At 39.1% G+C, this 26,568-nt stretch overlaps 1 protein-coding gene across 2 annotated transcripts in view; it reads left to right on the top strand.

Moving 5' to 3' along the window:
• RASGEF1B (RasGEF domain family member 1B) overlaps positions 1 to 26,568 on the top strand; it is a 605,535-nt gene that overhangs the window by 98,853 nt on the left and 480,114 nt on the right. For both annotated transcript variants that reach the window (XM_012447000.3, XM_012447001.3), the window contains exon 2: positions 25,856 to 25,903. In XM_012447000.3, the coding sequence (XP_012302423.2) occupies positions 25,856 to 25,903 (48 nt within the window). The remainder of the gene's footprint in view (positions 1 to 25,855; positions 25,904 to 26,568) is intronic.

Below are 26,568 nucleotides of genomic sequence, written 5' to 3'. Positions count from 1 at the left end.
GACATATACACAGACTACACACATACAATCCAAGATGCCATTGATTATAATATGGTGTCATCTTTCAATGCACATGTCCTATAGTATATACTGCTGCTAAAACTGAAGACATGCAGCACCAAAATACATTATTATATTATGATTATATAATATATATTATATATTACATATGTATGATGCATCCCATTTTCAGAGATATTAACATGTGAAAAAATATTGCACTTTAGAATTGCTGAACTACATTGTATGTTTATGTATACATGTATGTGTGTGTAGATATGTGACTAAATTAATACATAGATTTATTTGTACATACCCATTCAGCTGCATAGACAATGTTAAAAGCTATGTTTCTATATATTAGAAGTCAGACTCTGTCTGGAATGCTGTAGATACTCTATATAGAAAGTACAGAAAATTGTTTTTCTTTTGGCACTGTACAGCTGGAATCTGAGACTGCTATACTTTTGGGCTTATTTTAAATGTTGGAAATTACTTGAAACAGAAGTCCATTGTAATGTTCTTAGGGCTTAAGCTATTTCAGGCTTCAAAAATAATGCTTATTTTGACTTCTGAAATTGAGGATCTTTAGCAAAATAAATAATTTAAGTAAAAGTGATTTGGTTTTTCTTGCAAAATATGTGTTCTGTGATATGTCCTTCTGTTATCTTTTTTTTTGGTAGACATTTTAGTACAGATCTGCCACTTTAAAAAAATGTTTTTTAATCTGGGGTCTCACTTAAATTGACCCCGTTAATCAAACCAAATTGCCAAGGCTTTCACTTGTATGACCTGTTAAAATTGCAGGGCAAGTTCAGAATTGCTTCATACGTACAGATCTCCCAAAAGTTCAATAATGATTTTTAGTGTATGTGGACTTTGTGACAAGTAGCAGTGGACTTTATGTAAGAAACAATTAAAATAGCATCAATACTCAATAAAGTTGTGCACCAAGGTACTGGAATTGTGAAAAAGCTATGGTCTCCAGGAGCGTGATGGATATTGTAGGCAAAACAGAATTGTCATGGAAAAGCTAATGATCATTGTTTTTCATGGATGGAATTTTTGCACTGCCAATAAAACCTTTCAAATGGGTGAGCATGTGTCCCTCAGGAAACATGTATAGGCATTGTTAAAATCTTTTTTCTCCTTTCCTTATCCCCAGAGCATCTTTAAGAGATAGATCATTTAATGTTGAACCTTGTTTTTTTCTGTTTATATCTTGTATTTGGACTAAAAAGGCTAGTTTATTCACTACAAAAAGCAGGAGATAAAGGATGAACATTAAGGGGCTATCAAGATAGCAAGACTACAGCAATCAATAGCAATAAAAATTTCATTTTTAAACAGAAGAATCATGGACATCTTGCAAAATAGTATTATTAGGCAAAACAAATTGCATTTCTGCCTTGATAAAAAGTCCACACTGTTTGAATAATGACAGGAGATGTAATATACTTGGAGTAATTGAGTAATTGCTGTGTGCTAGGCACCTACAACAACCATAAAAGCAGTACTCTGACTAGACTGATTTTATAGATGCAGACACCGAAGCCCAAAGAAGTTAGATAACTTGATCAGTCAAGGTCCTATGAAGAAACACATTCAAATTGAGTGTTTGGAGGAGAGTTTAGTTAAGAGATTATTTATGAGGGTGTTAGCAAGGTTCAAGGAACAACGAGTTAGCAACATTGGGAGTCAGTTCTACCCATACAATTAAGGGGACAAGGAGAGGGAACAGTTCCTGGATCCAAAGCTCTGCAAAGAGGACTCCCTGATGGGGTCTGTGGGTTTGGAGAGAGGTATGCTGCCAGGCTCATAGACTCTGCAGGGAGCTAGAGTAATAATAAATATCTAGCCTCACTCTCCTGCCCTCCGGCATCCTGCTGGTGCCTTTCATTGGCAGAATCCCACTGGAAGTTAAAGGGCAAAAGAGCCACTGATGCAGTCACTATGGTTTAGCCTCCAGGACACAGAATAGGATGGCACATGGATGTGGAGGAACAACAGGGCGACAACCAACTGCCAGCTCTCTAGGTGTTAAGAGTTAGTAATTGGCAGGGCACAGGAATAAATGCAGGTAGTGCTGGTTGCTCTTATGCCTGCTGCCAGATGCCTTTAGTTTTCCTTCAGAGTTAATCTAATATTCACAAAAATTCAATGAAATGTCTTAGCAACCCCAAACATTGGTTATTTATTCTTTATTACTTACTTCAAATGTAATCGAACCTTCATTTCTAGTTATTACTGGAAGAATATCTTGTCTTTCTTCCCTGGGTTCCATGAATACAGGTCTGTTTTTGGCTCTTGACTGTTTTGTTACTTCACCATCCCTCTGTGGGGTATTCTGTTATTTTTGGGAGTGCTTTTCCAATAATTATTATAGTTGAAAAGAAATCAGTTCTTATCTTAAGCCAGGTAGATTTGGGAGTATTTTGCAGTGTCAAGAAAGTAACTGTTTCCAAAAAAAAGACAAGAAAATTGCCTTTTAGTGTATGTGTCAAGGAACCAAAATTCTTTTTTTTTTAATTGCATTTTAGGTTTTGGGGTACATGTGAAAAACATGCAAGGTTGTTGCTTAGGTATACACGTGGCAGTGTGATTTGCTGCCTTCCTCCCCTTCACCTATATGTGGCATTTCTCCCCATGCTATCTCTCCCCGACTCCCCACCCCCTGCTGTCCCCCCCACTCCCCCCAACAGACCCCAGTGTGTAGTGCTCCCCTCCCTGTGTCCATGTGTTCCCATTGTTCAGTACCCGTCTATGAGTGAGAACATGCGATGTTTGATTTTGTGTTCTTGTGTCAGTTTGCTGAGAATGATGGTTTCCAGGTTCATTCATGTCCCTACAAAGGACGCAAACTCATCGTTTTTGATGGCTGCATAATATTCCATGGTGTATATGTGCCACATTTTTCCTGTCCAGTCTATCATCGATGGGCATTTGGGTTGGTTCCAGGTCTTTGCTATTGTAAACTGTGCTGCAATGAACATTCGTGTGCATGTGTCCTTATAGTAGAACAATTTATAATCCTTTGGATATATGCCCAGTAATGGGATTGCTGGGTCAAATGGAATTTCTGTTTCTAGGTCCTTGAGGAATCGCCACACTGTCTTCCACAATGGTTGAACTAGTTTACACTGCCACCAACAGTGTAAAAGTGTTCCTATTTCTCCACATCCTCTCCAGCATCTGTTGTCTCCAGATTTTTTAATGATCGCCATTCTAACTGGTGTGGGATGGTATCTCAATGTAGTTTTGATTTGCATTACTCTAATGACCAGTGATGATGAGCATTTTTTCATATGCTTGTTGGCCTTATGTATGTCTTCTTTTGTAAAGTATCGGTTCATATTCTTTGCCCATTTTTGAATGGGCTTGTTTGTTTTTTTCTTGTAAATCTGTTTTAGCTCGTTGTAAATTCTGGATATCAGCCCTTTGTCAGACGGGTAGGCTGCAAAAATTTTTTCCCATTCTGTTGGTTGCCGATTCATTCTATTGACTGTTTCTTTTGCCGTGCAGAAGCTGTGGAGTTTGATTAGGTCCCATTTGTCTATTTTGGCTTTTGTTGCCAATGCTTTTGGTATTTTGGTCATAAAGTCCTTGCCTACGCCTATGTCCTGAACGGTTTTGCCTAGGTTTCCTTCTAGTGTTTTTATGGTATTAGGTCTTATGTTTAAGTCTTTAATCCATCTGGAGTCAATTTTAGTGTAAGGTGTCAGGAAGGGGTCGAGTTTCTGCTTTCTGCATATGGCTAGCCAGTTTTCCCAACACCACTTATTGAACAGGGAATCCTTTCCCCATTGCTTGTTTTTGTCAGGTTTGTCAAAGATCGGGTGGTTGTACATATGTTGTGTCACCTCCGACGCCTCTGTTCTGTTCCATTGGTCTATATCTGTGTTTTGGTACCAGTACCATGCTGTTTTGATTACTGTAGCCTTGTAGTAGAGTTTGATGTCCGGTAGTGTGATGCCTCCCGCTTTGTTCTTTTTGCTTAGAATTGACTTGGCTATGCGGGCTCTCTTTCGGTTCCATATGAAGTTTAAGGTGGTTTTTTCCAGTTCTGTGAAGAAGGTCATTGGTAGCTTGATGGGGATAGCATTGAATCTGTAAATTACTTTGGGCAGTATGGCCATTTTCACGATATTAATTCTTCCTAACCATGAACACGGAATGTTTCTCCATCTGTTTGTGTCCTCTCTTATTTCATTGAGCAGTGGTTTGTAGTTCTCCTTGAAGAGGTCCTTTACGTTCCTTGTTAGTTGTATTCCTAGGTATTTTATTCTCTTTGTAGCAATTGTGAATGGCAGTTCGTTCTTAATTTGGTTCTCTTTAAGTCTGTTATTGGTGTATAGGAATGCTTGTGATTTTTGCACATTGATTTTGTATCCTGAGACTTTGCTGAAGTTGCTTATCAGTTTCAGGAGATTTTGGGCTGAGATGATTGGGTCTTCTAGATATATAATCATGTCGTCTGCAAATAGAGACAATTTGACTTCCTCCTTTCCTAATTGAATACGCTTTATTTCTTTTTCTTGCCTGATTGCTCTGGCTAGAACTTCCAGTACTATATTGAATAGGAGTGGTGAGAGAGGGCATCCTTGTCTAGTGCCTGATTTCAAAGGGAATGCTTCCAGTTTTTGCCCCTTCAGTATGATATTGGCTGTCGATTTGTCATACATAGCTTTTATTATTTTGAGATACGTCCCGTCTATACTTAGTTTATTGAGAGTTTTTAGCATAAAGGGCTGCTGAATTTTGTCGAAGGCCTTCTCTGCATCAATTGAGATAATCATGTGGTTTTTGTCTTTGGTTCTGTTTATGTGGTGAATTACATTTATAGACTTGCGTATATTGAACCAGCCTTGCATCCCCGGGATGAATCCTACTTGATCATGGTGGATAAGCTTTTTGATGTGCTGTTGCAATCGGCTTGCCAGTATTTTATTGAAGATTTTTGCATCTATGTTCATCATGGATATTGGCCTGTAGTTTTCTTTTCTTGTTGAGTCTCTGCCGGGTTTTGGTATTAGGATGATGTTGGTCTCATAAAATGATTTGGGAAGGATTCCCTCTTTTTGGATTATTTGGAATAGTTTCAGTAGGAATGGTACCAGTTCCTCTTTGTATGTCTGGTAGAATTCGGCTGTGAACCCATCTGGACCTGGGCTTTTTTTGGGTGGTAGGCTCTTAATTGCTGCCTCGACTTCAGACCTTGTTATTGGTCTATTCAGGGTTTTGACTTCTTCCTGGTTTAGGCTTGGGAGGAGGCAACTGTCCAGGAATTTATCCATTTCTTCCAGGTTTTCTAGTTTATGTGCATAGAGTTGTTTGTAGTAATCTCTGATGATGGTTTGAATTTCTGTGGAATCTATGGTGATATCCCCTTTATCATTTTTTATTGCATCTATTTGGTTATTCTCTCTTTTCTTTTTTATTAGTCTGGATAGTGGGCTATTTTGTTGATCTTTTCAAAAAACCAGCTCCTGGATTTATTGATTTTTTGTAGGGTTTTTCATGTCTCTATCTCCAATTCTGCTTTGATCTTAGTTATTTCTTGTCTTCTGCTAGGTTTTGAGTGTTTTTGATCTTGCTCCTCTAGCTCTTTCAATTTTGATGATAGGGTGTCAATTTTAGATCTCTCCTTTCTTCTGATGTGTGCACTTATTGCTATATATTTTCCTCTAGAGACTGCTTTAAATGTGTCCCAGAGATTCTGGTATATGGTGTCTTCGTTCTCGTTGGTTTCGAAGAACATCTTTATTTCTGCCTTCATTTCAGTGCTTATCCAGTCAACATTCAGGAGAAAGTTGTTCATTTTCCATGAGGCTGTGCGGTTGTGGGTTGGCTTCTGAATTCTGAGTTCTAACTTGATTGCACTGTGGTCTGAGAGACTGTTTGTTATGGTTTCCGTTCTTTTGCATTTGCTGAGGAGTGATTTACTTCCAATTATGTGGTCAATTTTAGAGTAGGTGTGATGTGGTGCTGAGAAGAATGTATATTCTGTGGATTTGGGGTGGAGAGTTCTGTAAATGTCTATTAGGTTTGCTTGTTCCAGGTCTGAGTTCAAGTCCTGGATATCCTTATTAATTTTCTGTCTCGTTGATCTGTCTAATATTGACAATGGTGTGTTGAAGTCTCCCACTATTAATGTGTGGGAGTCTAAGTCTCTTTGCAAATCTTTAAGAACTTGCCTTATGTATCTGGGTGCTCCTGTATTAGGTGCATATATATTTAGGATCGTTAGCTCTTCTTGTTGCATTGATCCTTTTACCATTATGTAATGTCCTTCTTTGTCTCTTTTGATCTTTGTTGCTTTAAAGTCTATTTTATCAGAGATGAGAATTGCAACTCCTGCTTTTTTTTGCTGTCCATTTACTTGGTAAATGTTCCTCCATCCCTTTATTTTGGGTCTTTGTGTATCCTTGCATGTGAGGTGGGTTTCCTGGATACAGCACACTGATGGGTTTTGGCTTTTTATCCAATTTGCCAGTCTGTGTCTTTTGATTGGGGCATTTAGTCCGTTTACATTTAGGGTTAATATTGTTATGTGTGAATTTGATCCTGTCATTTTGATGCTAGCTGGCTGTTCTTCCCATTGGTTGCTGCACATTCTTCATTGTGTTGATGCTCTTTACCATTTCGTGTGTTTTTGGAGTGGCTGGTACTGGTTATTCTTTTCTATGTGTAGTGCCTCCTTCAGGAGCTCTTGTAAAGCTGGTCTGGTGGTGATGAAATCTCTGAGTGCTTGCTTGTTCACAAAGGATTTTATTTTTCCTTCACTTATGAAGCTTAGTTTGGCTGGATATGAAATTCTGGGTTGAAAGTTCTTTTCTTTAAGGATGTTGAATATCGGCCCCCACTCTCTTCTGGCCTGTAGGGTTTCTGCTGAGAGATCTGTTGTGAGTCTGATGGGCTTCCCTTTATGGGTAACCCGAGCTTTCTCTCTGGCTGCCCTTAGTATTTTCTCCTTCATTTCAACCCTGGTGAATCTGATGAATATGTGCCTTGGGGTTGCTCTTCTAGAGGAATATCTTTGTGGTGTTCTCTATATTTCCTGGACTTGAATATTGGCCTGCCTTGCTAGGTTGGGGAAGTTTTCCTGGATAATATACTGGAGAGTATTTTCCAGCTTGGATGCATTCTCTTCGTCACATTCAGGTACACCTATCACACGTAGATTAGGTCTTTTCAAATAGTCCCATAAGTCTTGTTGACTCTGTTCATTCCTTTTTACCCTGTTTTCTCTAATCTTGCCTTCTCGTTTTATTTCATTGAGTTGATCTTCAACCTCTGATATCCTTTCTTCTGCTTGGTCAATTCGGCTGTTGAAACTTGTGCATGCTTCGCGAAGTTCTCGTGTTGTGTTTTTCAGCTCCATCAATTCACTCATATTCCTCTCTAAGTTGTCCATTCTCGTTAGCATTTCGTCAAGTCTTTTTTCAAGGTTCTTGGTTTCTTTGCATTGGGTTAGAACATGTTCTTTTAGCTCTCGGAAGTTTCTTATTATCCATTTTCTGAAAGCTGATTCTATCATTTCATCACACTCATTATCCGTCCAGTCTTGTTCCCTTGCTGGTGAGGAGTTGCGCTCCCTTGTAGAAGGAGAGGTGTTCTGGTTTCAGGTGTTTTCATCCTTTTTGCACTGGTTTCTTCCCATCTTTGTGGATTTATCCACCTATTGACTTTTTAGTTGCTGTCTTTCTGGTTTTGGTAATTTTAAGTCTGCAGCAGCTGAACTCATAAACCGCCTTTTCTTCCCCCCAGGTGTTCTGTCCCAGGGACTTAGAGCTTTATGATTTCCCGCTGTCTTGCTATCGTTTTCCCTGCCCACATGGTGGTAGCCTAGTCACACTCAGCCTGCAGAGGCTTCGCTGAGCTGCTGTGGGCTCCGCCCAGCTTCCATGTGAACTTCCCTGCAGTCCTGTTTATATGGGTGTAGTTAGAACTGCTTCCGTTTTGTTGGCCCGCCCCTGTAGTGACAGAGTCTCTGTAGTGGCGGGTTACCTTGGTTACAGCAAATTGCCCTGGGAACTGCAGGGTGTTTCCTGGTGGGAACGCCCCTCCCCCACTGAGCTGGACCATCCTGGGTTCAGCCGTGCTTCCCATGGTGCCCTCTTTGCCCGGAATCTCTTGGCTTGACTTCCTGCCTCAGCTGCCCCTTGCTGGCCCAGAGGGGACCCAGTCTTGTTCACTCTGCACAAGGAGCCACTGTCCTCTGCCCCAGGTGTTGGCTGAGCGGCCGCTCCGTTCCAACCAGCGGTGCTGGCAACCCGTGGAGCTCCTCCGTCTGTGAATCTCCTGGTCCGTGGGCAGTAAAAATCTGCTGCCCTGTGAGCTACTGCATCAGCCGAAGCAGCGGCTCTGAGATTCGTGGTGCACCCTTGCCCAGGAATCTCCTGGCTTGATTTCCTGCTTCAGCTCCCCTTGCTGGCTCAGAGGGGACTCAGTCTTTCTCACTCTGCTCAATGAGCCGCTGCCCCCCGCCACAGGGCGTAGGCCGAGCGGCCACACTGGTTAGACCAGCAGCGCTGGCGACCCGTGGGGCTCCTCCTCCTGTGAATCTCCTGGTCTGTGGGCAGTAAAAATCCGTCTGGAAATGCGGTGTCCACTCACCCTCTGTGCCTTCTCTAGGAGCTGCAATCCCGACTTCCTCCTAATCGGCCATCTTGGATCGATCATCTGTTTGATTTTTACAAATTATTTTAATCTCTTTGTTAAAATTATCTGATAAATTTTTGAGTTGCCTTCTGTCCTATTTTGGAGATCACTGAGTTTTCTTATAACTGCTATTTTGAAGTTTTTATCAGAGAGCTCACCTATTATTGTCTCATTTGGGTTGATGACTGATTCCTTGCTTTTTCTTTTTGGTGGGGTCATGTTTCCCTGTTTGCTATTGTTTCTTGCGAATGTACATCTTTGTATTCACATTTAAGGATTAGTTATTTCAGTCTTCTCTATTTGGCTTGTTTTGGTTTTTATTCATTATGTTTGCTTAGAGATTTCTTTGCAACATATCTGTTTAATATCTTTTCGGCTAGGTCACTGCCTCCTTTTAAGTACTTGATGGTGCCTTATGCCCAGGTTTGTTTTGGCTCTGGCAAACTTTGGAGCTCTGTCTGTCCCGGATGGGGGATGTCACAAAAGTTATATCCCTGCAGTGTAGGAAGGATAGGTAGGGGTTCATACCCAGAGAATCCATGGAATAAGCCCCTACAGTGTGCTGCTGAACAACCACTCTGATGTGATGTCTCATGTGGTCCAGATACAGAGTAGCATTTTCTGGGCTGGCAATGCTTGTCCCACTTCCCTCTCTTGGTCTCTGGCTGTCCTCAGAAGTTTTTCTCCTTTCAGGCACTCATGATGTTTCCCACTGGTTGATGCAGGAGCAGTTCTCCTGCCAGGGAACCCAAAATGGTAGGGAAACTGGTTGACCACCTCAATCTTACTTTTTCCGTATAGTAACTGTGACTCTGAAACAATCCTGAAAGTAGGTATTAGTTTACCAAAGTAAGAAGTTTCTGTTCAATTATGGGTAGTAATCAGTATGCTTTTCTCCCATAAATACAGTATATTCATTAGGGGTTACACAATACTCAACTTTTGGTGAAAATACTTCTATTTAATTGTCAAATAGCATTGCAACATTTTGGTGCCATTGGAAGTGTTTAGCATCACACAATAAATCTTGTGTTGAGATCATTAGATAGGTATAAAGCAAAAAACAAACAAAACACAAACAGAAAAATAAAACCAAAAACCATAACCCAAAAAACTCCACAAAAGCAAGCTAACAAACAAAGCCTCCCAAAGTAATGTGTCAAAATTGTGTAGAAAGAAGATGGCTTCCAAATACTCACCATATTAGTAAACCACAACTACTTGTTCAAGTAGTGAATACTTTCTGAGAAATGAAATAATTTTTCTCTTGAGAATTCATTTATGCTTCCAATTAATTAAGGGCTTTTTGAAATGTGTCAAGGGGTTGCATATGCTGCAAAAATAATTGTCTAAAACCTTTTTCCTTTTTATCATACTGGAGACAAGTTGTATATCTAGTGAAGCTTGTACCTAATGCAAGGTCCCTCATGGTTACTTCTCATGTTTCTGTGCCCTTGATGCAAGCACCTCTCCCAAATCTTTTTGTTTTCCCATGGCAGGAGTGGCAGTCCAGGTACTCCAGAATCTTGCAAAATATTTGTATTGGCCTGTGACATCTGAAGCTGTGTGGATTTTCATATGCCCATTGATAGTAATTGAGAAAATTTAGTTGACAGTTGGGGAGAGAGCAGAGAAATCAAATGAAGAGCAAAGAATGGTATAAGATGTCTTCACAATGCAACATTGAATTATACAAAATTTACTAATGTCTTGGGACAGCATTTCTATCATTTAGAACATAGCACACATGAGTTATGATTGTGGAACCTTGTGTCTTCAAGAACTGGCTAAAGAAACAACACAATGGCACGTGAAAATTGCACCTTAGCTAACCATTACTGCCACCACTGCCACTACTATCACTGCTGTAACACTATACCTTCTTGTCTGTTTTTTACTGGGTCAGAAATTGTGCTAAGTGATTTATACCATTTTCTCATAACCTTATGGGAACTCTCTGAAGTAGCTATTATTAGTATTCCCATTTCATAGCCAAAGAAACCAAGGCTTAGAAAGCTTATGTAGTGGCCAGGCATGGTGGCTCATGCTTGCAATCCCAGCACTTTGGGAGATCGAGGTGGGTGGATCATGAGGTTAGGAGTTCAAGACCAGCTTGGCCAAGATGGTGAAAGCCCATCTTTACTAAAAATACAAAAATTAGTTGGGTATGGTAGCAGGTACCTGTAATCCTGGCTACTCAGGAGGCTGAGGCAGAGAATTGCTTGAACCTGGGAGGCCGAGGTTGCAGTGAGCTGAGATTGCATACTGCACTCCAGCCTGGGTGACAGAGCTAGACTCTGTCTCAAAAAAAAAAAAAAAAAAAAAATTTAAAGGCAAGTCTCTCTGACTCTGGAACGTGTGTTAGTAAAATTCCAGTTTAAGCATCTAACTGTATATGGGAACAGCCCCTATAAGACCTAAAAGCAAAATGAGCGTCACTAAACTTATAACCTGTCTACAGTGGTGTCATGAAAGTACCAAGTGGGATGTCTGGGAAAAGGGAGCATATAAATATGCAATTGGGAAAATTTCTGGTTAGTGGCTATAGTTCCTCTAAGAGCCTAGGTCTTAGATGGAGATGGATAAGGGACAGTTGTGACCCTAGAACCAAGTCAAAGTATTTTTAATCCAGGAAAAGTAGAATCATCTTTTAGGCTTTTGGAATAGACTAACAAACAGAATTTGGAGGGAGTGGTGGCTATGCATCAGACTCTCAGAAATTGCCTTTTGGGTACAAGTGATGGTCTCTTGACACTGAGACATGATTGGAGAAATCCAATTTGAAGTTCTATAACAGAGTAGGTAGTGTGGAGGAGATATACTTCATATTAAGAGGAATTTATTCTATTCTGGGTCTCTAAGACATTCTTGTGAAGTAATGGGGACTACTCTAACTTAGGAAAAGAACCTCTTGTGAATGATAGATGTATAATGTATAATAGAATGTTGTAAAGAACAACACAGCTTTTACTAGATACTTTTAAAGTCTAGGCTTTCTGCGTATTTCTCTCCATTATCTTGAAAGTTGAAAGGAGTGTAGTGAAAGTTGAAAGTTGAATGTAGTGAGAGCACGGAAATACTGGCCATAGCCTTTATGCCTTCTTACATTTTAAGAAAACATAGGGTCTGTTTTTTGCTATTCATATTAAATTGTCCAACTAAATGTTTTAAACTTAAATTTTGGATTCTTCTTTGGAGGAAAGCAGGGTCTTCACTGTTTACAAGGTTAGTTTTGAGTTGCAAAATTCTGTTTCTTCTCCGTATTCCCACATTCAGTTTTGGCTGTCACAATCAGAAAGCTTGAGGACACTCTTTTCTTTCTTTTTTTAATTGTACTTTAGGTTCTGGGGTACATGTGCTGATCATGCAGGATTGTTGCATAGGTACACACATGGCAATGTGATTTGCTGCCTCCATCCCCCTGTCACATACATCTGGCATTTCTCCTCATGTTATCCCTCCCCAACCTCCCCACTCCCCCCACTGTCCCTCCCTTGGCACCCCGCAACAGACCCCAGTGTGTGATGCTCCCCTCTCTGTGTCCATGTGTTCTCATTGTTCAACACCCACCTTTGAGTGAGAACATGTGGTGCTTGATTTTCTGTTCTTGTGTCAGTTTGCCGAGAATGATGGTTTCCAGATTCATCCATGTTCCTACAAAGGACACAAACTCATCATTTTTTATGGCTGCATGGTATTCCATGTGTATGAATTTGGGTTGGTTCCAGGTCTTTGCTATTGTAAACAGTGCCGCTATGAACATACGTATGCATATTCTTTATAATAGAATGATTTATAATCCTTTGGGTATATACCCAGTAATGGGATTGCTGGGTCAAATGGAATTTCTGTTTCTAGGTCCTTGAGGAATCGCCACACTGTCTTCCACAATGGTTGAACTAGTTTACACTCCCACCAACAGTGTAAAAATGTTCCTGTTTCTCCACATCCTCTCCAGCATCTGTTGTCTCCAGATTTTTTAATGATCACCATTCTAACTGGCATGAGATGGTATCTCAATGTGGTTTTGATTTGCATTTCTCTAATGACCAGTGATGATGAGCATTTTTTCTTATGTTTTTTGGGCTCATATATGTCTTCTTTTGAAAAGTGGAGGTCATTCTTTTCTTGCATCTGTAGTGGAAACCATAGTAGTAGATAATAACTGCCCCAGGTCTGTCAAATATATGCATTCTCTAATCGATATTTTTATTTCAAAGAATCTTACATTTTAAGGAAAAGATTCACTGTAGAATTTTTAAATACAGTTATTAAAGTACACATTTATACATCACAAATTATTTTGAAGTGACTAAAGAGAAGGGATATACATGTTAAGAGTTAGAAGCTACTTTAATTGGCTGTCAATTGGAGAGCAATCAGAAACAAAGATAAACTTCTCTTAAGGCAAAATATGAGTCAATTGGAAAACTGGATTTGTTTTACAAAACTTCTCACAGACATAACTTATCAAGCATACTTGTATCGTGTAATGTTGTTGATGATCTCTTCGTCTTGGTGTTTTTACGTAGTTGATTCCACAGCTATTGTTGTCAACAATGGGAAGTCAGCTTTCAGTGACAATTCGTATGATAAGGATCCCCTCCTTGGGTAAGAAGGCTGCCCCAAAGATAGTCATCTAGCATTTATTTTTGTAATTTCAAATCAGTGTTCAACATTGGCAATCTATCAAGTAGAAAAATAATGGTAACTTACCTTTATATAATGTATGTTTTATGAAATTTTTACGTGTTTCTTTATAGGTGAGTTCAGTGTTATATTTGGAACTTTGTGTTTCTTATATTTTAGTCATTTATAAATAATACAGAGGCTATCCATGACCTTATTTTTTAAATTACAGGTATCCCTGTTTAGACTGGTATAATATGTATTTGGCTGTGGAATGAGAAATGGGATTAGTTTCCACACTTTTTGAACATTGTTTGTTATTAAGTGAAAGAAAAAAGAAATAAAAGATGAAAGAGAGATGAAGGCCCCAACTTAAAGCCTGCTTTCATGATCCATAGGTTCCCACTCTTTTTGTCTAGTCAAAACCCTTTACATAAATGGAGTGATATGATCCCCATATGTCTGGCACTGTGCTAGTCACTTAAGATACAAAATGGAATAGAATATGGTCCCTAGTTTTAGGGAGTTTGCCATCTAGTTCAGGAGATGGACCAGTTTACCATCAACTATTTTTCAGTTTGCTCAATGCTATTACAGATTGGTTTAAATGAAGTGCATTTTCAGAGTCTAGTAGTGTGGGTGAGCAATTCTGCTTGAGTAGAAAGAGAGAGCTGGATAATACTTCACAGAAGCCCTAACATTGGAAGTGGGTTTGGAAGGTGAATTGGGGTTGAAAAGGGGATGAAGAAATTAGTAAAGCTTACATTGGACCTATAAGCCACAGCCTGTCAGACAACTGCTATGTCTGGCACATGAAGTAGGTGGGAGCCACCCTTCTGCTGATATGCTGTCTGCAAAGTTAGAGTGGAACTTGCTTATTAGTCATGGGGCAGCCATAGGTGGACAGGAACTCATGCAGTAATGGAGGAAAGGTGTGTGTGAGAGAGACATGGGAGAGATGACCTAGACAGAGACACATTCCCTGTACAGTCTAATTTAATTTCATATTAGAAGCACATAACTGTTTTTTTTTTTGTTATATTCAACTTCACAAGTATTTGCTGAGCATTTAACAGGTGTTTAAAAAGAGGTAATACAGGGCTATATTTATGTGGCATCACCATGGGTGTGAATGATATCTCTCAGGAAGACCATGCAGAGAAAAAACAAACTGTAGCAGGGTGGGGAGGGGAGGAACTGACATAAGAGATGGCCAAAAATAGCATGATTGACAAGGTAGGAAGAGACCCAGGGGAGAGTAGCTGTGGAGGCCAAGGATAGAGATTGAGGCAACTAGGAGTGGTTAACGGTGTCAAAATCTGCAACGTGGTCAAATAAGAAGAAAACTACAAGTTGACACTTAGATAGTTATGAATGCGATACAGAGCAAGAAGGCAGTGAGGGTCCTAGGGGTGGAGGGTAGCAAATAGCCGTGTCCCAATTTCACCTAGAGCTGACCCTGTACAGAGGAGTCTTACTTAAGGCAATTTGAATACTTTGTTAACAGCTCTTAGAAAAGGTTGGTTGAGGAAGGAGATTGAAGCTCTTGGCTTAAATTAAGGTTCTGGATTATTTATGGATTTAATTTATCCCTGTGATCCATGTCCCCAGTTGACACAAGCTATCAAGAGTTAGCTGCGTTCTTTTCTTCTTGAAAAAGTAGGAAGAATATTTAATCATAACTGAGTGGCACTAATAGAAATTTTAATAAAACTGGGCTGAGCTAGGACTGGGAGGTTGCATAAGCAATCAGAGAGTGTTAATGTTCCTCTGGGTGCACTTTGTGCACTGGCATAATTCTTAGGACTGAAATATAGTATTTAATCCAAAAAGCTCACAGGGTTTTTATAAATGCAGTTTAATTTAAAGTCTATGCAAGCACATGCAGTACATAAAGCACAATTTTCTGGGACTTTTAAGCCTCTCTGCAACTTAGATAAAACTTAAAAGAATAAAATCTTTGATAAATTTGATAGCACATTTATTTAAACTGTTTACCTTCAATAAAAATCAAAGTAAAGTTGAAACTCCACCTGCCTTTCTTTCTATGTACTCAGTTTTTCCTTGATGATAAGTAAGAAGGCCTGAAGAATTATTGCCATCTGGAGCTTAGAGGTCATCTAGTACAGTGTCTTCATTTTGCAGTGAGGAAACTTAGAGCCACAGAGGAGAAATGACTTTTCCAAGGTGCATTACTGTTAGTGTCGGTGCTGGGAAAAGAACTAAGGTACTTGCAACAGGGTGAAACCCCACATTGCTACTATTGCTGGCAATAAAAAAAAGCAATATGACTAAAATACTACCAATTTGTCTAACTCCTCCTTCAGACCTCTTTAATCCTGCTAGAGTTTTCTTTCTAAAAACAATCTGATTGCATCATTCCTTCCATGTTAAAGTCTTCTATGACTCCTCTGAATAGTAGCCAGACCCCTACCTATTTCTCTGGTCATATGTACCCAACCACTGATCCTCATGCTCTACCTGACCATGTGCAGTACTGGGACTCATCTTCTTTCATGCCTTTTTATGATCTCTTCCTGGGAGTCATGTCCACCTCCTTGGTGCTTAACTCCTGTTTATCCTCCAAAATTTAGCCTCATACTGCCGCCTCCCAGAAGCCTTCGGGCACCTTCTCCCTTTGTGCTTCCATATTCTACGTAGTTGCATTTCTGTTATAATACCTGCTACACTGATTGACAGTCACTTGCTTATATGTTTGACTATTCAACTAGGAGATCCTTGAGTATAGAGAGAGGTTTTACCCATTTTGACATCCTGAGTGTGCAATGCCTTGTACGTATAGTATTCAGTAAGTGCTTATAGAATTGAATTGACCACTAACAACAAATCCAGAGAATTGTCTCTAATAGAATATTTAGATAAGAGTATATCCTATGAGCCCTTACCAGTTTGAAACGAGCCTAGTTCGTCCATCTCTTCTGCCTGTTTTCCATAACCTTTTGAGAAGCTGGTCAACTTGTTATTCCCTAGGGACATCATATGCATTTATTCTTTCCTCTGTGCCTTTGTCCATGGCATTGCCTCTGTCTGGTAAGCCCCTCCTTGTTTATTTAGCAGTTATTGATTACCTTTGTGTCTGACATCATGTTGGGCTCTTATCTTTTCCTTCCTAAACAGGACTCCACTGTTTGAGGCCTCCTCAAGTCCTACTCACACTTGCATCTTCTTCTAATCAATGGTCTCAGTTCTCATCACTTTAGTACTTCCTATAGGTGTAGCACATTTGATATTTAATAAATGTTACCTTTATGGTTATTTTTCCTCCTGGGCATATTATATACCTATTTAACTAAATTATAAGGCTCTTGAGGGCAGAGCTATATTTTCAGCTCTAAACTTTATGTAGAGTCTTAATACATGTTGGTCTATGATTGAGAGGACTTGGGGCACACATTTTTATGTTGAGGCTCTGTCATTGTGCAGCGTGTTTGTGAGGATGCTATTCATGGAGACAGGTCAGGATGGCTGTGGTCAGGGATTCTGGAATTGAAGGGCAACTTTGGGAAGCGTAATTGTCCAAGTTCATTAAAAGTAAATATCTCCCAGATGGAAAGATTAGATCATGTAAAGATTTCCCCAAATTGCAGTGATTTGTAGGCTTAATATAATAGCAATTAAAATCTTATTGGGATGGGGAGAAATTTATCAGAAAAAATAAATAGAATTTACAGGGGAAATTCTGAAAAAGTATATTGTGAGAGGCTACTTTATTTAGACTTTAAAAAGCTACAATTATTAAAATATTTTAGTACCCATTCACAAATAAAAAATATATTTTTCTTTTGTTGTCTTATGTATGCATGCATGTTTTATATTATACTATAATGCAAATTTTAAAAATGCCTGTAAACAATCTCATCTTGATCTGAGTCTTCATTTGAAGCAATGGTGGAAAAAAGCTTTAATATGCTTTCCCTGCCTTCCCAAACACAACAGGGCAAGAAGCTGGATTACTCTGAAAGAAAAGGCATTGGGTAGTATTTTTTTGAAAAATTATGATCCCTTCACATAAAAAATAATTATATTATTCCAGACATAACACAAAACAGAGACAAAGGGCAGAATTTTTCTATAGATATTGTTAGGATGTCTGATTAGCATTTTTGGGGGCAGATAGGGGAATCTAGTAAAATAAATACCAAATAGATTAAGTAATTAAGTATAAAAATCAAACACAGCCCAGTGTGAAAAAAACAAACTGAATATTTGTCAAACTCTGGAGAGGGTACACTTTATATATGTGGGTTTAGAAAGGGCTTAGTGATGGCTTCATTGCACATGAAGGTCTACAGCACTTGTACTGACCCTGTCCAGCACTGGGTCCCCAACAGCAACTGGCATAGGTCAGGTTCCATGGTTACTTGTAAGAATGTGGGGATGCGTGGATGTGTAAATGAACGTGTAGACCTTCAGATTGACCAGCTTTGAGAGTTCTCCGTGTGCATGTGTATGTTTTGGTTCCTTTTGAAGTCTAGAAAGAGGAGAGAAGAGGAAAAGGCCTCATGGACTCTGCTTCTGACACTTCAGGACTGTGTCATTCTTCATGTGTTATTGCAAGGAGGTGCAAAGGAGGACAAGATCTCAGAACCAAAAGAGAGAGAGAAAAAAATGAAGCTCTTTTAAGGATGTAAGATGGGGAGTGGGGCATGGTGGGAGTGTATTTCTAAATGCTTTTTAAGCAATTTTAATCATCTTTCTATTTCTGCAGTGGCAAATAAAATGTCTGCCTCTCAGGCTTTGTGTCTTTTTCTCTAGCTAAAAAGTAGTTGAAAAGTAATAAGCTGGAAAAGAAGCTCCTCCATCTGGATTTTTGTTAGTTTCATAACTGCTTTGTTACAGGCATCAATATGCCTATCACACTGAGTCATAGCTGGCTTATTTGGCTTTCTGAGGGCAGGGCTGTATCTGCTTGGCTCACCATTGCATCCCCTGCACTTATCTGTCACCTGTTTTAGAGTAGAAACTTGAAAACATTTGTGGAATGAATAAATAAGTAAGTGCCTATTATGTGTTTTCAGAGAATGGTAGAGACTTCTAAGACATAACCCTTGATTTGGAGTTTATCACATGAAAATATCTGGTCTTTATTAATACTTTCTTTGTGGCACTGTGTTTTCAGAGAACGCTCAGTATTAGACTTTCCTACATTAATTAGCCTTAGAGACATATGAATCCAGAATACATTATAGTCATTTGTCTTGGACTTGTTCATGTATTGAGTTCATTGTTTTATTTTGAGCACAGCTCCTTCTTCCCCTCTGTACTATAGAGTTATTAATAGAAATGGGAGCTTCCCAGCTTCAGTGACATGCCTGAGAGGGATGTTCAAAAGAGATAGACAGATTCATCTCCTAAGTAATTTGTATGCTTGGAGTACCACTCCATAGAAACCCTGCTCTTTGTTGCTGACGTGGTTCATGATATGGCTGGCATTCAGGAGTGAATCAAGGCAACCAGGGAAGACAGGGAGAAACTGGAGCCTAGAACTAAAGCCCTCCTATCCCCACCCCAGGGTTAGACAGAGGCTAAGGGTGGGCCAGGCAGAGGCATGAGCTGGTGGTGGGAAGAAAGAACAAGGCAAGTAGGCAGACCACAGCACCCAAGCAGTCATGAGGCAGTTACGGAAGAGGGTGTAAATGTAGACAGCAGGCAGAAAGGCATCTGGGAGATGATTAAGTATAGTGGTTAAGAATAGTAGGTTTTGGAAGCAACTCAAGTGTCCATCACTAGATGAACTACAGACTGTAACTCCTTTGTCCTCTGCCTTCCACTTTGGTTTGGCCAGTGGGCACTGGCAGCAGGTGATAGGAGGATGACAGGAGAGAATTCTCCAGCTCCTCGCCTGCTGGGCTGCATCCTGGCAGCCACTGTGCCCCTGCAGTACTTTCTCCTGTGGCTAAAGCTCTCAGAGATTGCCTGTGTGGGGTTAGTGATGATAATCGCTTCCTACTGTTGTTAGCCTGGGGTGCCTCCCCGTCTCTTACTGGTTTCATTAAATCTATTTGGACCTCTGTACAACATCGCTTTATTAAACTCTCTCCAGAGAGCCTTGTGTTTCCTGCTGGGTTCCTGGCTGTTGCAGTGATACAGTGCTGTTACCAGAAAGAAGGGGATGGATGCAGGGCAAGTGATAACAACAGATGTCTGGCAGCAACTGACGCTGACCCACTATGGCTCCCTGGATTATAACTCTCCAGTCATCCCCTGAAGACAGGATTGGGTCCACAGCTGTCCAGTTACCCCAGATGTGGGAAGAGAATAAAATTGGAAAAAGAGAATCTAGAAGGGCTTGATAGCAGCCCAGAATGACCAGAGAGGAGTTTTTCCCTAAACGTTTGTACAGATAATCCTCTAAAAGGAAGGACTCCTTACATTTCTGTTGGTAAGTCAGATACTTTCTCTTTCCCTAGTGTGGACAAGGAGATGGTGATCTTACATTCTAAAAGAATTGCAGTTCAGAGTGTCATAGGACTTTTTAATTTAAAATATCTTCAAGATTTCTTTTAAAGAAGACTGGATTGAAAAACAGCTCCCAAATCAAAGGAGTATCTTCTGTCAATGCTGTATAGTCAGTCTTGACTGCATTGTTAGTATCCTGCAAATCGTTAAGTGACAAACACTCTTGTATTTGAACTTTCCATTTTAGCCATTTCTTCTTGTATCATTCTAGAAAATAAGCAACACATGGATGTGAAGTGGGAGGCTTTCTTAATGTCATATCAGCTCAGAGGTGTCCCCGTGCCACTCTCTGAGCATGGGGTGACACTTTGAAACAGGTTATTACTCCCATGAGTAATTGGGTTGCTAATCACCCCATTTACAGAGTGATCCCGTTACATTACCCTGCAGTGTTCAATTAAGGGAGCTTAGACCAAAGCCCGTATTTAAGAGTGCTGGCTTGTCTGTTTCATCTTGGAGTTTAAATTGAATAATGTTGGTAGAGCAACCTGAATCATTTCCTAATTCAGCTAAAAATAGCAGAGCGGTCATAGAGGTGGGCCCCTTTCTCCATGTGAGTATCACTGGTGGGGAAAATGCGTGGTATTTGCTGGGAGAGGCCACTTAAATTCCCTTTTGGTTTCCATTAAAGACCTGCATGCAATGTACCCAATCACAGCTGCAGGCTTAGATGTCAGAATACTCATTTTCATAAATAAGCCTGGAAAACATAATCACATTCAACCCTTGCTGTTTTGAACTCTGGAGTAACTTTAGAGAACACACTATTTTGATTAATACTTACTTATAAAAGTTAAGGTCAAAATACTAGACAGCTTGTTATGATTCAATTATAGAAGGAAATAGGGAATTTCTTTTATAAGGTTTTCTTCTGCTGTCGTTCCTTCCTCTTTTGAGTATGTGTGTGTATGTGGGAGTCAAGGTAAGCTTTGTTAGGTAGGCTACGTTTATTTAAATGTGTTCAAGTCTGCAATAAAACATTACACAGACATTCTCCAAGTTGCCTTCAAGGTTACTTTGTGGAGCTGGAGCACCGGCCGTGCAGGCCCTGAGGGCCTGTGGTCCCAATGGGGAGGCTGTGGTGTGCTCCATGACATCTGGAGGTGGCGTTTTTAGTGATGATGAGCAGATGACTGGATTGGAGAGGGAGGTCATGATGGTTGCAAGGAAGGGACTGAACCTATATATTACCTCAAAAGGCAGTTTTAGGCAGCAAGGAAGACCCTAATTTAGTTTCCTCCATCACCAACAAGAGTATAGTAGTCTGCATCTGTGAAGAGGACAATGGTACTGTCATCTGGCTTCGGCTATACAAAGGCAAGACCCATCAATGCCCTAGCTGTGAACCCATTATAAGCTGATGCCCCACCAGGTGGCCCACTGAGCCCATGCACTAAGTTTCTCAAAATGTGCCGTACAGTTTCTTCTTTCCAATTAAGACCAGCTGTTGCATAGGCTCCTTCTCCCACAAAAAGTTTCTTGCATATGTGGTGCCAGTTACCACATAATAACTCCTCCTACCTTCCCCACTGCCAAGCTATTCTGCTCTCCTTTTCTTCTTGACATTCACTGGTTCCAGAGAGCAATCTTGGGGTCCTTGACTACTAATGCCAGTTAAAGTCTGACTTAGGCAAATTTCTGACCTACTTAACTCTTCTTCATGACTTTCCTTCTTTCTTTTGAGGCAGTTATTCATGTAGCATAGTTTTTGTTGCCTTATCTTTCCTTTCTTTTCAAATTTTTACTCAATTTTTTGAGAAAAGCAAGTTTTTTTTTCTTTTCATGTCCTCTTCCCATTTCTGCATTTTCCAAGCTAGGGCACCGGTGAAAGCAGGCAATAGTCCATCTCTGGTGAGAGCTGGCCTGGGCCAGTGTGCTTGCCTCAGGGAACCGTCTAACAGCCTTTTTAGTTCCCTTGCTGCTCCCTACCACTAGGCGTCCCGAGTGGCCCTATTCATAGTTGCTAAAGATCACAGCAATGCTGGTGATGCACTTGAATGGAGAAAAGCAAAACCATCCACTTGGAAGGGGAGGGCGAGGGGCATCGGACACATTAGCTGTGAATACCGTGTCTTCAAATTTCTATAAAGGCCTCTACAGAATTCCAGAATTTCTACCTGGGTTTTCATCTTCTTCAAATTAAATATACATTTTGATTTACACTATTGTTCAAGATATATGGAAAAAGTAAAACAGGTTCTTAGTTGATTTTTATTATTTTCTGCTTTAATTGTCAGTAGTGTGGTAGTTTACTGCTTTTTATTGTGATTACATAGCATTTCAGTTATATTAGTGATTAAAGAGACCTTTGTGTGTAGCCTATAAAATTATCTCTATGGAGCAAATAAACTCTAGTCTTTAACACCTAACTTATGAAAGAAATTTTTAGAAGGCCACCAGATTGTAAATAGGAAACCCATTCCATAGCATGATATGTGCAACACAGGTGATCTTTATTAAGTCCACCCTCCATTCTGTCAGGACCCAAGAGCTCATTTAATGTCAAATAAAAAAAGGTATTTCTTTAGAACTAAATTGGCTTTTAATCCCCTATAGAAATTGAGGGCTTTTCCTTTAAGTCATGTTGACTGTCATGACTTTGAGTTGTATATAAAGGCCATATTCATAGATATTTGCAGAATTTAATACGGTATAGAAGCCCAGCTAAATTTCTAAAAAATATAAATAAACACACAATTTGTGTGCTTCTTCTTTTTTTTTTTTTTAATTGGCGAGGTTAAAGAACTGTTGTAGATCTGCTTTTGGGCTAGTGTGAGTAATTTGCCAACATTTGCCCTGTTTCAATTCTCCTAGCCCAAGTTACCACTGTCCTTGGCAGGTGAGTGGTTCTCAAACTGTTCTTTGTAGACTGTATATCTATTTCAGTTCTCTGGGGTGCTTGTTAAAATGCACATTCCAGGGAGACAGCCTACACCTGCATCTTCTTACTTGGAATTTTTGGAGTTGGAGTTGGGGAAATTGAATGGTTAACAGCCCCCTAACTTATTTTTATGAACTCTGGAGTTTGAGAAGCATTGATCCAGACTTCCTTTCTCAGGATTTACATAGTTGACAATGAACGTGATGGTAACAAGTCTATTTTGATTCAGGGCTTAGTTTTGCTGGACCTCCATTTTCTGGATTTTTGACTTCTTCTTTGGACTAGATTTGTCAGGGTCTATGTATTAGTTTTCTAGGGCTGCCATAATAAAATACCACAGGTTATGTAGCTTAAATAGCAGAAATTTATTTTCTCACAGTTAAGACTAGAAGTCTAAGACCAAGCTGTCAGCAGGGTTGGTTTCCTTTGGAGGCCTCCTCTGTGTATGTGTATTGTCTGTGTCTTAATCTCCTCCTCTTATAAGGATGCCAGATCATATGACCTCATTTTACCTTATTTATCTCGAAAGCCTCTATCTCCAAATACAATTGCATTCTCAGGTACTGGGATTAGAACTTCAGCATATAAATTTTAGTAGGAAGTAATTCAGCTCATAACAGTCTAGATGGATCTCAAAATGTGATATGAATAAGTAAAAGATGAACACTTGATATCATCTTAAGTTTCTTTCCCCATCCTGGCTTCTGTCCATTAGAAGGAAGTCTACTACTGATTTGTCTCTCTTGTCTAAGGCAGCAGAAGGGAAGTAGGGGCAATAACAACTTGCTTTTCATTGGCCTGTTTCTCAAAAGATCTATTTCTTTGCTTTAGGCTCAACTGTTAGGACTAAGGGTGGCAATGCTCAAAGGGAATCTCAGAAGTAAAAACTCTTGTCAAGGCCAGGCATGGTGGCTCACGCCTATAATTCCAGCACTTTGGGAGGCTGAGGAGGACAGATCACCGGAGGTTAGGAGTTCAAGACCAGTCTGGCTAACATGGTGAAACCCTGTCTCTAAAATAAAAATAATAATAATTTAAAAAACTCTCGTCGTAATATTAAGAGAACATTCTTTGCCTTTTTTACTGGGTGACATTTGCACTGATTGTGTAGAAGCAATGGCAGCTAAAATTGTCGGTGCTTTAGCATGTCTTAACGGAGTAGCACCAAACTGTATAGTAATCTTTATAATTTCACCTCTGGCATTTGCACTGCAGGAAAAAAAATGCCTCTTTCATTTAAGAATGTCCTTGATGAAATACCAAAAATTATTAAGTTTGTTAAATCTCAACCCTTGAGTACATATCTCTTTAGTATTCTGTGTGATAAAATGGACAGTATGCATATAGCACTTTTGCTGCATTCAAAGGTTCAGTGACTGTTTTGAGGAGGAGCACTGTGCAGTTGAATTGCGAGCTGAACTAGCCTCTTTTTTCATAAATGGCCATTTTATCTTAAAAGAACAAGAGATGAACTACGATTATTTAGATTCAGGTGGCTGGCAGACATGTTTGCAAAAATGAATGAAATAAGTGTATTACTTCAAGGAAGCAACTGACAGTATTTGTTGCCTGCGATAAAATTCAAGCTTTCCAGAGAAAATTAGAATTTTAGAAAGCTTGTATCTGTTACTATGAGCTTAATAGCTTACAAGGAGTTGAAGATTTTTTCAGGGAGGTTGGTTATTAACAAATGTGATTTTTGGGATATTATATAATGAAATGGGTCAACATTTGGGAATTCTGCATAAGTCACTGAACCAATGTTTTCAAAATGACCAATGCAAGATGCTACAAAAGATCTATTCAAAGTGTAAGATAGACCAACACATTTTAATGTAACAGAGTATAAAATGTTCATGATATGATTTCAGATTATATATTGCAACTAACCCTTAAGAAATGGCCACTTGTCAAGTTTTGGTATATTATCAGAGAAGAATATCCACAGTTTTCTGAAAGGATTATTACAAATACTCGTTCCTTTTCCAACCTCACATCTGAGTGAGGCTGGATTTTCTTCATTTGCTGAAAGCAAAAACCTATCAAAATAGATGAAATCAAAAGCAGGTATGAGAATCTAGCTATCTTCTTTTTAAACTAAACATTAAATAAATTTGCAAAAATGTTAAATGTCATCTCACTAGTTTTTTCTGTTTTGGTGTATACGTAAATATGTTTTTTAACATGTAATGAACTTATTCTTGCTATTTTAAGATGAATTAATAAATATATGTTTAAAAATTTCTGAACTCCAATTTCTAATGAGGTGAATATCAGTAGATATAACCCACATAAACAAAAGCTCTTTGGGAACTTCAGTATTTTTAAGAAGTATAAATGGACTCTAAGACCAAAACGTTTGAGGACTGCTGTCTTAGGAAGACATTTTTCTAGCTATGTTGCCACAAATGGTTTAGAGTTAACTTTGATTCATAGTATGCTTAATATATATATATATTCACTATGTGAATACTAAATATAGTAAGCTTGACTTGCTTTTTTCTCATTGGGAGAAAAATCATAATAATGTTCCATATCAAAATATTCTGATGCATGGCTTAATGCCTGGTTTACCTTTGCTAATCCCAGATCAGTTAGATAATCATGAATAAACTGGAAAAAAAAAAAGCCCTATATAAGAACTAATGTTTTTGAGAGCTTTTTTCAATATAACGCAAATTTATTTGAATTAACAGATTAAAATCTGCCCTTGGAAATCTTGTATAAGCATGCTGTTTTCTTCATTCTGCCTGTTTTATTGTGTTCCAATTTATAGGACATTTGTTTCTTTCCTTTCCTTTCCTTCTCTTTTTTCTTTCTTGCCTCTCTTTTCACTCATTTTATTCCTTCTTTCCCTTTCCTTTATTAGAGCTGTGGGCATTTCTTTGTGTGCTGCAGTTTTTAGTTTCTGCCAATGTCCTCTAAGAAAAGATGCTGACTTGGTAAATATGAACAAGGCATTGCCAAAGTGTAGGTCAGTCTTTGTATTTTCAGCTCTAGGACTTAAATAATATGTAAATTTCAAGTTTTAACCCTGGAGCCTGTGCTGTGTTTCTAGTCTTTGATTTCTAGAGGCTGTGAAGGAAGTTTAGGGGAAAGGATTTTAACTTAAAACTTAGACCTATAATAGAAGAAATGACTTCAAAATAAGTTCTACTATTATACTGTGTTTTTCATAGATTTCTTTCTCATTCTTCCTTCTAGTCCAAAAGTCATTCCCGAGTTGGCCTGAAATCAAGCACCAAGCAAAAGGTATGTTTTTTCTTCTGTATTGTTCATTATTTTTGTTTTTTCTGCTGAAAAGAAGGACTTGTCTTTGGGTTGCCGGGACATACCCAGAAACAAAGTCGTTCTTATTCTCATTTGCTTTGCCTTCATAATAGCAAAACTGAAATTGGAGAGAAATCCTTGAAACGAAATATAATTTGAGGGAGACTCTTGAAACTCAGTGACAGAACCTGAGGATTTTCCCATGGCTTACAAACAATTCTGAAAGCAAGGTCAGAAGATACAGTACTATATTCAGCTCTTTTGTTTTCTAAGCACTTCACAGTGAAGGAATGTGTTCCTATCTCAGTTCATATTTTTACTCAACTTTATTGTCTTAGCATCTGTTGTGGAGAATGACCCTCACTTATGACCTGTGATGAATTGGTTAAAACATGAGCTCTGTGAGTCAGAAAGAATTGGTTTCAATTCTTGGTTCTGCCACTTTGCTATGTGACCTTGAACATATTTGTACCAAGAAGATGATCATGCCTACTAGGGTAGTATATATTAAGGATAAAATGAGATAATATATGTGAAAACACTTATATCCCAGTACCTGGTGCAAAATAGCCTTTTAATAATTTTTAGATTCTATATTTCATTGATAGTTTAGAAATTCAAACAACAGAAAATTTGAAATTTCAAAA

Source organism: Aotus nancymaae, unplaced genomic scaffold (genome assembly GCF_030222135.1).
Source record: "Aotus nancymaae isolate 86718 unplaced genomic scaffold, 86718_ANA_hifiasm-v0.15.2.pri h1tg000006l, whole genome shotgun sequence".
In the NCBI taxonomy this organism is placed as follows: Eukaryota; Metazoa; Chordata; class Mammalia; order Primates; family Aotidae; genus Aotus; species Aotus nancymaae.
Note: the sequence above shows the minus strand (reverse complement) of the source record. Positions and strands in the feature narration are given on the sequence as shown.